The sequence below is a fragment of the Leucopleurus acutus genome, assembly GCF_964270905.1.
Source record: "Leucopleurus acutus genome assembly, chromosome: 10".
NCBI lineage: Eukaryota > Metazoa > Chordata > Mammalia > Artiodactyla > Delphinidae > Leucopleurus > Leucopleurus acutus.
In genome coordinates, this window is record NC_139153.1 from 37361095 (window position 1) to 37373202 (window position 12108).

General features: G+C 46.9%; 1 protein-coding gene across 1 annotated transcript; it reads left to right on the plus strand.

Moving 5' to 3' along the window:
* Positions 1-863: 863 nt before the first annotated feature.
* On the plus strand, positions 864-1226 carry IQCF6 (IQ motif containing F6; the record flags this gene model as incomplete). The annotated part of the gene is made up of 1 exon (XM_082847809.1): positions 864-1226. The coding sequence occupies exon 1, from the start codon at positions 903-905 to the stop codon at positions 1224-1226; it is 324 nt and encodes a 107-aa protein (XP_082703935.1). The 5' UTR covers positions 864-902.
* Between the last annotated feature and the right edge of the window lie 10882 nt (positions 1227-12108).

Genomic DNA, 12108 nt, shown 5'->3' on the forward strand with positions numbered 1-12108 from the left:
CAGCTTCCCCTTAGTCACATTCCAAAAGAAACTGCAGCCATTCCATGGCACCCAACAAGAAAAGGGTGACAGAGGGGGTCAGAGAGGTAGAGACAGAGGCCCTCTCCAATTGCAGCTAAAATATCTTGCTTTCACAAACTTAACAAAAAACATACTAGCCCGTGAACACACTGCTTGGATCCCTCCCAAAGGCTCTGACACTTAAGCTTCCATAAATCCACACTGGTGATGAGCAGTCCTAAGTAAAATCCCTTACTTGAAGGAAAGCTGCATGAATCTCTCTCTTCACTGCCACCAGCAGGAACAGACATAGTGACTGGAAGGTGTATAAAGAGCAAGACTTAAGACACCAGTTAAGTCTGAGAAATAAACTGAAAGCAAGAGATAATGGCAGGCCCCCAAAAATGATGGGAATCAATAAATAAGGTGACCGGTCAATTCCTAAGGAAATACAAACAAAAGAAGAGGAGAAAGAAATGTGGGCGAAATGTGGATGGACAGGACCTGATGAGGGGAGCCTTGTGTGCAGGTAGGCGGAGTCTAGTGATGGGGGTGCCTAACAGTTGAGGGCGGGGCTAAAGACTAGGGTGGCCTAACTGATAGATGAGTGGAGCCTAAAGACCAGGGCCATGGGCACACAAAATGTGAGTGAGGCCCATATAGAAGGGATCTGCCCAGCAGATAATGAGCAGTGTCTAAAGGTGAGTAGGAGTTTGGAAATAAGATGCATGGGGCCCAGAGATGGAGAGGCCAGGGCTACCTGGGCCAGGCCCCCTTTCCTCCCAGCACCAGAGGTGGGTCTAGAAGTGGGAGGGTACCCCACTGAGCACCTCCATGTTCTTCCTTCCCCCGATCAGTTAGAGAAGGCAGCCATAAAGATTCAGTCATGGTGGCGTGGCAACATGGTACGCTGGACGTTACTGCATGCAGCACTCAGGGCCTGGGTCATCCAGTGCTGGTGGAGGTCGATGCAGGCCAAGATGCTGGAGCAAAGACGGCGCCTGGCACTAAGACTCTACACCTGCCAGGAGTGGGCAGTGGTGAAGGTGCTGGCACAGGTTCGAATGTGGCAAGCCCGCAGACGGTTTCTCCAGGTGTACCTAGCGGCCTGCATCATCCAGTCTCACTGGCGCTGGCATGCCAGCCAAACCCGAGGCCTGATCCAGGGCCGCTATGAGGTTAGAGCCAGCCAGCTGGAGCTCGACATCGAAATCCTCATGACCTAGGGTGGTGGCAGAGCCAAGGAGACTGGATCTCTCTTCCAATAAAGACATTTACTGACCATGGTCTTGCCCTCTGGAAATCAGACCCATAGATGAGGGATCGGCCCTTTACCTTCCTGCCTTCCACCCAAAGAAAAGATTTCCTGGCATCATCTTAATGCCCATGCCAGGGCAACTCACACTAGGCCCTTGCTCCTAATGCAAACCTGACCAATCCTGTGCCCAAAAGAAACCTCAGGGCCCAGGACAGTCTCTGACACCTCAGCCAGCCTGATCAGAGCTCCCTCCACAAGTTGGGGTAGGCATTGGGCTTTATTTTTCTGCAGCCCCTGCCCAGCCATCTCCATTCAGGGTAGGACTGGCTGCAGTCAGAGCCAGCTGGGAAGGCCAGGATTCCACAGGTCTGTGATTGGCAGGGCCCTCAGGGCCAGCACAGAGCTTAGCAGGGAGCCAGGAGGACAGGGTACCCCAGCTGAGCAACAGCAGGACAGGCACTGTGCCTCAATGGGGGATGGCCAGCCAAAGCCAGCCCCTGGGGAAGGCCAGCACAGGAGCTGAGATGCTGCAGCTGTGCCTGCTGCCTCCCTCCCCAGGGGCTGAGAGACAAGGCTTCCCTTCCCTGTGCTGGCCACTTCCGAGGAGAACCACGCATGGGGTTGAGGAGGGGAGAGAGCGCCTGGGGATTGGAGTGGGTAAACAAGCAGAGGAGGATTAGGGGTGGGCAGGGGTGGATGGCTGTCCCTCTGCCATTGGAGGTCATTAGCTTGGGGACGCAGCCTCTAAATCCTACCACATCCTCAGAAGCAGCTGTGCCAGCCTCCCCTCAAGATTCCCTCTCTTCCCCAACCCTCCCACAAACTACCACACCCTCTGCTGGGCCTGCCTCGAGTGGGTACTGATGGAACTCTGCTTTGCTGAGTCTCTCATTATCTCTTGGCATTTATGTCTCAACCATCTCTGAACATGATCTCTCATTCTCTGCTTTGTCATTCATGCCCAAGATCCCTCACTCTCACCCTGTGTCAGATATGATGTTTGTCTGAACCTGCATCCCAGAAGTCTGAGGTCCATGGCCCTCCCCAGAATTTTGCGATGGGTGGCCTTGCAAGGGATGGGAAGACCAGCTGGGGAGGTGTACAGAAGTCAGAGGTCTTCATGGGCCTTGCAACTGGGTAAGGTTTTCCCTCACCACAGGGCCCATTGTGTGTGTGTGTGTGTGTGTGTGTGTTTGGGATTCAGGGCAGGGTGTCCCTAGAAGCGCTGTGACAGATGTGAGGATTCAGGGTTCAGTTCAATATCCATCACCTCCAGTAGCTGAAGGTGACAATGATGCAGCTAGGTTCCTCACTCTTCCAAGGGATCCCTTTTAGGAGCTTTGGACACAGCTCTCTCCTCCCATACTGGCAACAGTGAGTGGCAGGAAACTGGTTAGGTCTGCAAACTGAACATGACAGGAATTCTGTGTGACTAGCCCGTTAGGCGCCCACCCCTGCAGTGAGAGGTGTTTAAAACCTGTGCTGGCAAGAATTTAACTCTCTGATTCACAACCTACATTGGGCATTGGAATACCCTAAAACACACACAAAAAAATACTGATGCCTGGGCCCACCCAGAGATTCTGCTTTAATTGGCTGGGAAGTGGCCTAGGCACTGAAGTTCAATGTGCAGCCACAATTTGAAAACCGCTGAGTTAAGTCCTTCCCAGCCTGGGTCATATGCCCGCCAATCAGCCTGTGTGGTCCCACCTGGGGACAGTCGTGCAGAATTCCAAGCTGAACACTCAGTGGGCTCAAGGTAATCAAGGCTTTCTGCTCTCTGATGAGCTAAGAATGCAAAGTAAAATGGGGATCTAGAGGCAGAGCTGCTTTGGGTCAAAAACCTTTGGAAGCAGGAAGATGCAGCCCCTCCTGAGAGCTGGGGCCTGAGATGGGGAGAGGCTGTTGGGGGAAAGTAGGCTGGGCCTCTTGTCCCAGGTAGAGGGGATCCCAGGAAGATGGCACCACACAGGTGTGAACAATGGAGACTCTGGGGCAGCCCAAGAAAGCCAAGTTTCATCCAAAGTCTTCACCACCACCTGCAAGAGTCCCTTCAAAGATCAGGGGTCTTGAGGATCCTTTTGTAGTTCATAAGTGTGATGACTGGGTGTTCACGCGCTTGTGTGACATGTGCCTCCTTCCAACCTTGTTACGACTGTGGCACATTACCCGTCTGACATGAGAAAAAAAAAAAAAAAAAAGATCAGGGGTCTTGAGAAGCCAGGGATGGTCTAACCCCATGGATGCTGGGCATCAGAGAGCCCCAGGCAGAGGAATGAAGCATAGAACAGGAGTCAGGAGAGAAGCTCTTTTAGCAGCAAGGTCTGTGGCTAGTTGCCTAGATTTGTTGAGCCATCTTTCTCTCCTTAGCAGGGATGAGGCCACATGTGGGATTTCTTAGAGGTAGACCTCTCAGAACCTCATAGATCCTCTCTTCTGTTCCCCACCATCACTGAGAACTGAGCTGCATAAGGAACTCTTCCTGAGAATACACTGAAACACTGAAGTGGGGATGGGAGGAGCATGCTTGCAGCTTTGAGTCAGGAGTGAGCCTAAGAGAACTCTGGGGGACTTGGTATCCCCATTCATGCTCCTCCCCCAGGTGACATCATGGCCCCAAGAGATATGTGACCCAGGCCTGTTCAACAAAGAAATAAACTGACCCTCAGATGGGCCTAGCCTCCTGGGTCCCTAAGAAGGTAGTTCAGTAAGTGAAGGCTCATCTCCTACAGGTCCCCTTCAGACCTGGAAAAGGTCCCCAGGTTACATCTAGTCTCTTTGCCACAAGACGCCCACCCCATGCTCTCTAGCCCCTTACCTCATGCATCACCAACCTCAGATATGATCCCACTGCTCCAAGGTCTCCATCCTGCCTTGTCTTCTTTCTCTTTCCCACATGTCAAACCCTAAATGAGATGCCCACAGCCACTGCCATGCATGTCTGGCAGCTTGAGTGGGCTGACCAACATCCCGCTGGATTACTCACACACATTCACACACATTATCGAAGGACACTGGTTCTGACCACTACCCCACCCACTCCCATTTTGCCGGGTGGATGTTGCTGGTGTAAAGAGGTCTTTGTTCAGCTTTGTTTCTAAAAATCAAATTTGTTCAGGTGCATCATAAATTAGTAGTCTGGAGATAAGTGCTTATTATGTAGAAGGGCTGGACTGAGTTGAGAAGAAAATTTGTTTTCTGGGCACTCCCAAACTGGGCTTTCATAGCTTCAGAACAAAGAACTAGGATAGAGTGTGACCTTAAAGAGGGTGACCACAGATTCTGACAGCCAAAGGGGGTAGGGCACAGGGCAGGTAGAGAAAGTTCCAGACACACAGGAAGAGACAAAAGCCCATTCACTGCCCCGAGACAGAGGAGTGTGAGGGGGCTTAGGTACTGCTGCAGCCTGTTGCCAGATCCTGCCCTTAGCCCCTCCCCTCAGGTCACTCCAGTAGGCACAGGGGAATCTGGGGGAGGCTGCATGGTTCAGAGGCAAAAAGTAGTAAAAGCCAAGGAAGGGGGAGTTCCTTGGTGGCCTAGTGTTTCGGATTCTGGGCTTTCACTGCCATGGCCCGGGTTCAATCCCTGGTCAGGGAACTGAGATCCTGCAAACCATGTGGCATGGCCAAAAAACAAAACAAACAAAAAAGCCAAGGAAGGTACCAAAGTAATGGGTCTAAGGGCTGCCCTCATTGAGCCCGGTATACTCCCTATGGGGCTGGGAAGTAGCCAAGAGTCCCTAGACCCCCAAGATGGGACAAGTAAGACATGCCAAAAGGACTGGTGGTCCCAAAGAGGCCTAGGACAGAGACAAGAAGCCACAGACTGTGGCGATCTCACCACCTGAGGCCAAGGCAGGGACCATGGGCATCATAGAAGGTGGATTTAGGTCTGTGGGGGGGGACACAGTAGGATTATCTATTGGGGGCGGGCTAAAGACAACATGGTTTCCAGGAGAGCAGGCAGGACCACCCACAAGACCCAACCCAGGAGGGGAAAGTGGGAGGTATCAATGAAAGATGTTTGGCTATGAGTTGATAATTGTTGAAGCTGGAATGTTGTCTACTCTGTCTCATTTTGGATGTGTTTGAACATTTCCACAATAAAAACATAAAAAAAAACTTTAGTATAAATAATAGAAGAATGAAAATTACTTAACTTCCGTAACAGTTGGGAATTGTACTGGGCTCTTAGGAACAGAAACCTGAAAACCAGCGGCTTAAACAAAAGTTTGTTTTCTTCTCCCATAAATAAAGCCCAGTAGTGGCAAGGCCAAGGTACAGCAGTTGCATAATATCAGGAGGTCCCATCTTCTCTGTTTCCACCCTGCACTCCTAGGATGGGACTAGTCCTCTTACTCTAGGATGACTCCTAGAGTTCCAGCCATCATGTCTGCATTTCAGGAGAGTAGATGAAGAGCAAAAAGAGAAACACTTCTGCCAGCTGACTTCATTTCTTTTAAAGACCTTTCCCAGAAGGCTCACTCCTTTCCCAGAAGGCTCACGCACCCAGCCCCCTCCACTTATATTTCATTGGCTAGAACTGTTGTTACCAGACCTTCCCGGCTACAAGGACATGCATTGCTGCCAGGTGTAACCAAAGAGGCTAGATTCTGTTGTGATGCAAACTTCCAAATCTCAATGGCTTAACGGAAATGTATTTCTCACTCACACAAATCTGCGGGGCTCCAGGCAATTCTCCATGCGGTGTCCCTCCGGGTGCTTGCTCAGTCTTCCAGGCTGCTCCATGCTTACACCACCTCCATGTGGATATGAGCTCCTGTGATTGCACTCCTCGAAGTAGGGGAAGGAAGGATTGGAGAGAAGAGCACCAGCGTTGTAGGTTTCCACTTGGAAGTGTCTTATTTCATTTCTGCTCACTTTTTATTGGCTCAACAGCCATGCAGCTGTGTCTAACTTCAAGAAGGAAAATACAATCTTCCAACATGCCTGAAAGGAGAGGGAACAAGAATGTTGGTGAACGAGTCAATATGCCCCATGTCAGGGTGCCGTTTACAAGATAGAAGAGAGAGTAGGTATGGAGGGCGGGGGGCAGGCAACCAGCAGCCTCAGCCACAACTCCTAAAACGTTAGAGAAAAAATATGAAGAAGAAATCTCCATCAATTCAATGGAAGTATGAAACGGAAAAAAATAAGAAAGCAGGATAGAAAACCCAAAGATGGGAATAAGTCTGTATTAAATGCAAATGGGTACAATTCATCTATTAACAGAATCTCATATTAGGTTTTTAAAAATATCCAACCATATGATGTTTTATAATGGACACATCTAAAATAAAAGAAAGCTGGAGAATGAAACTAAAACAACAGAAAAACATAAAGCAGAAGAGAACATTTAGCTGTTTAAAAACACATTTACTATCCTCTCTCCTAAGATCTAAGGAAAATGAAAAGAAAGCAATTAACTTCACCAAAAAAGCTCACAATTGGGAACAGAGTGAAACAAGGGCCGTCAGAGGATAAAGAGGACCATAATTCTGGAAAAGGGAAAGTAAGAGGAGATGGGTACCAGATGAAGCAGGAAGGAGGAAGCTGAAGAACAAATGCTCAGAGGGGCAAAAGGATGAGGAACCAGACTCAAACACAGGCACCTGACTCCAGGCCCCAGGCTCTTAACCATTCTCCCAACTGCCTCCTCCAGGAGATTTGTGGCTCTGGCTGTAAAAAAAAGTCCTGATAGGGAACTCCGTGGTGGCCCAGTGGTTAGGACTCCGTGCTTCCACTGCAGGGGGCACGGGTTCAGATCGGAGAACTAAGATCCTGCAAGCCGCGCGGTGAGGCCAAAAAAAAAAAAAAAAGTCCTGATGGAATGAAAGAATATGGAGCTCACACTCCTATATTTAAAAGATAAAATGAGTATTGAGGGCAATGGGCAGTCTTGACACCATGAAGTTCTGCAAAATATAAAACAACAGATCATCCCAAGTAATATAAACTATTCCAAAGTATAGAAAGAGCAGAAAGTTATCCAACTATCTTTATGATGCTGGCATAGCACTGTTATCAAAACCAGACAAGGAGAAATACATCTACACGTGGAACAACTCCTACAGAACACCTACTGAACACTGGCAGAAGACCTCAGACCTCCCAAAAGGCAAGAAACTCCCCACGTACCTGAGTAGGGCAAAAGAAAAAAGAATAAACAGAAACAAAAGGATAGGGACGGGACCTGCACCAGTGGGAGGGAGCTGTGAAGGAGGAAAGGTTTCCACACACTAGGAAGACCCTTTGCGGGCGGAGACTGCAGGTGGCGGAAAGGGCAAGCTTTGGAGCCGGGAGGAGAGCACAGCAACAGGGGTGCAAAGGGCAAAGTGGATCCCCCACAAAGGATCAAGGCTGACTGGCACTCACCAGCCCGAGAGGTTTGTCTGCTCACCTGCCGGGGTGGGCGGGGCTGGGAGCTGAGGCTCCGGCTTTGGTCGGAGCACCGGGAGAGGACTGGGGTTGGCGGCGTGAACACAGCCTGCAGGGGGTTAGTTCGCCACGGCTAGCCGGGAGGGAGTCCGGGTAAAAGTCTGGACCTGCCGAAGAGGCAAGAGACCTTTTCTTCCCTCTGTTTCCTGGTGCGCGAGGAGAGGGGATTAAGAGCGCTGCTTAAAGGAGCTCCAGAGACGGGCACGAGCCGCGGCTAAAAGCGCGGAACCCAGAGACGGGCATGAGACGCTAAGGCTGCTGCTGCTGCCGCCACCAAGAAGCCTGTGTGTGAGCACAGGCTACTATCCACACCCCGCTTCCGGGGAGCCTGTCCAGCCCACCACTGCCAGGGTCCCAGGATCCAGGGACAACGTCCCCAGGAGAACGCACGGCGCGCCTCAGGCTGGTGCAACGTCACGCCGGCCTCTGCCGCTGCAGGATCGCCCCGCACTCCGTGCCCCTCCCCACCGGCCTGAGTGAGCCAGAGCCCCCAAATCAGCGGCTCCTTTAACCCCGTCCTGTCTGAGCGAAGAACAGACGCCCTCCAGCGACCTACACGCAGAGGCGGGGCCCAATCCAAAACTGAGCCCCTGGGAGCTGTGAGAACAAAGAAGAGAAAGGGAAATCTCTCCTAGCAGCCTCAGAAGCAGCGGATTAAAGCTCCACAACCAAATTGATGTCTGTGGAATACATGAATAGACAACGAATCAGCCCAAATTGAGGAGGTAGACTTTGAGAGCAAGATTTATGCTGTATAACTTTGCTTCCACCATTTGTCCTAGGGTTCTATCCATCTGTTTTCTTTTTTTCCTTAATAATTATTTTTTATTTTAATAACTTTATTATATTTTATCTTTATTTTACTTTATTTTCTTTTTTCCTTCTTCCCTCCTTCCTCCCTCCCTCCTTCCTTCCTTTCTTTCTTTTTCTTTCTTTCTTTCCTTCCTTCCCTCCTTCTTTCTTTCTCTCTCTCTCCTCTCTCTCTCTCTCTCTCTCCCTCTCCCTCTCCCTCTCTCTCTCTCTTTCTTTCTTTCTTCTAATTCTTTCTTTCTACTTTTTCCCCCTTTTATTCTGAGCCATGTGGATGAAAGGCTCTTGGTGCTGCAGCCAGGAGTCAGTGCTGTGCCTCTGAGGTGGGAGAGCCAACTTCAGGACACTGGTCCACAAGAGACCTCCCAGCTCCACATAATATCAAACGGCGAAAATCTCCCAGAGATCTCCATCTCAACACCAGTACCCAGCTTCACTCACCGACCAGCAAGCTACAGTGCTGGACATCCTATGCCAAACGACTAGCAAGACAGGAACACAACTCCACCCATTAGCAGAGAGGCTGCTTAAAATAATAATAAGTCCACAGACACCCCAAAGCACACCACCAGACGTGGACCTGCCCACCAGAAAGACAGGATCCAGCCTCATCCACCAGAACACAGGCACTAGTCCCCTCCACCACGAAGCCTACACAACCCACTAAACCAACCTTAGCCACTGGGGACAGACACCAAAAACAACGGGAACTACGAACCTGCAGCCTGCAAAAAGGGGACCCCAAACACAGTAAGATAAGCAAAATGAGAAGACAGAAAAACACACAGCAGATGAAGGAGCAACATAAAAACTTACCAGACCTAACAAATGAAGAGGAAATAGGCAGTCTACCTGAAAAAGAATTCAGAATAATGATAGTAAAGATGATCCAAAATCTTGGATATAGAATGGACAAAATGCAAGAAACATTTAACAAGGACCTAGAAGAACTAAAGATGAAACAAACAACGATGAACGACACAATAAATGAAATTAAAAATACTCTAGATGGGACCGATAGCAGAATAACTGAGTCAGAAGAACGGATAAGTGACCTGGAAGATAAAATAGTGGAAATAACTACAGCAGAGCAGAATAAAGAAAAAAGAATGAAAAGAACTGAGGACAGTCTCAGAGACCTCTGGGACAACATCAAACGCACCAACATTCGAATTATAGGGGTTCCAGAAGAAGAGAAAAAGAAAGGGACTAAGAAAATATTTGAAGAGATTATTGTTGAAAACTTCCCTAATATGGGAAAGGAAATAGTTAATCAAGTCCAGGAAGCAGAGAGAGTCCCATACAGGATAAATCCAAGGAGAAATACGCCAAGACACATATTAATCAAACTGTCAAAAATTAAATACAAAGAAAACATATTAAAAGCAGCAAGGGAAAAACAACAAATAACACACAAGGGAATCCCCATAAGGTTAACAGCTGATCTTTCAGCAGAAACTCTGCAAGCCAGAAGGGACTGGCAGGACATATTTAAAGCGATGAAGGAGAAAAACCTGCAGCCAAGATTACTCTACCCAGCAAGGATCTCATTCAGATTTGATGGAGAATTTAAAACTTTACAGACAAGCAAAAGCTGAGAGAGTTCAGCATCACCAAACCAGCTTTACAACAACTGCTAGAGGAACTTCTCTAGGCAAGAAGCACAAGAGAAGGTAAAGACCTACAATAACAAACCCAAAACAATTAAAATGGGAATAGGAACATACATATCGATAATTACCTTAAATGTAAATGGACTAAATGCTCCCACCAAAAGACACAGACTGGCTGAATGGATACAAAAACAAGACCCATATATTTGCTGTCTACAAGAGACCCACTTCAGACCTAGAGACACATACAGACTGAAAGTAAGGGGATGGAAAACGATATTTCATTCAAATGGAAACCAAAAGAAAGCTGCAGTAGCAATTCTAATATCAGACAAAATAGACTTTAAAATAAAGACTATTAGAAGGGACAAAGAAGGACACTACATAATGATCAAGGGATCGATCCAAGAAGAAGATATAACCATTGTAAATATTTATGCACCCAACATAGGAGCACCTCAATACATAAGGCAAATACTAACAGCCATAAAAGGGGAAATCGACAGTAACACATTCATAGTAGGGGATTTTAACACCCCACTTTCACCAATGGACAGATCATCCAAAATGAAAATAAATAAGGAAACACAAGCTTTAAATGATACATTAAACAAGATGGACTTAATTGATATTTATAGGACATTCCATCCAAAAACAACAGAATACACATTTTTCTCAAGTGCTCATGGAACATTCTCCAGCATAGATCATATCTTGGGTCACAAGTCAAGCCTTGTTAAATTTAAGAAAATTGAAATTGTTTCAAGTATCTTTTCCAACCACAATGCTATGAGACTAGATATCAATTACAGGAAAAGATCTGTAAAAAATACAAACACATGGAGGCTAAACAATACACTACTTAATAACGAAGTGATCACTGAAGAAATCAAAGAGGAAATCAAAAAATACCTAGCAACAAATGACAATGGAGACACGACGACCCAAAAATCTATGGGATGCAGCAAAAGCAGTTCTAAGAGGGAAGTTTATAGCAATACAATCCTACCTTAAGAAACAGGAAACATCTCGAATAAACAACCTAACCTTGCACCTAAAGCAATTAGAGAAAGAAGAACAAAAAACCCCCAAAGTTAGCAGAAGTAAAGAAATCATTAAAATCAGATCAGAAATAAATGAAAAAGAAATGAAGGAAACGATAGCAAAGATCAATAAAACTAAAAGCTGGTTCTTTGAGAAGATAAACAAAATTGATAAACTATTAGCCAGACTCATCAAGAAAAAAAGGGAGAAGACTCAAATCAATAGAATTAGAAATGAAAAAGAAGTAACAACTAACACGGCAGAAATACAAAAGATCATGAGAGATTACTACAAGCAACTCTATGCCAATAAAATGGACAACCTGGAAGAAATGGACAAATTCTTAGAAATGCACAACCTGCCAAGGCTGAATCAGGAAGAAATAGAAAATATGAACAGACCAATCACAAGCACTGAAATTGAAACTGTGATTAAAAATCTTCCAACAAACAAAAGCCCAGGACCAGATGGCTTCACAGGCGAATTCTATCAAACATTTAGAGAAGAGCTAATACCTATCCTTCTCAAACTCTTCCAAAATATAGCAGAGGGAGGAACAGTCCCAAACTCATTCTATGAGGCCACCATCACCTTGATACCAAAACCAGAAAAGGACGTCACAAAGAAAGAAAACTGCAGGCCAATATCACTGATGAACATAGATACAAAAATCCTCAACAAAATCCTAGCAAACAGAATCCAACAGCACATTAAAAGGATCATACACCATGATCAAGTGGGGTTTATTCCAGGAATGCAAGGATTCTTCAATATACGCAAAACAATCAATGTGATAAACCATTTTAACAAATTGAAGGAGAAAAACCATATGATCATCTCAATAGATGCAGAGAAAGCTTTCGACAAAATTCAACACCCATTTATGATAAAAACCCTGCAGAAAGTAGGCATAGAGGGAACTTTCCTCAACATAATAAAGGCCATA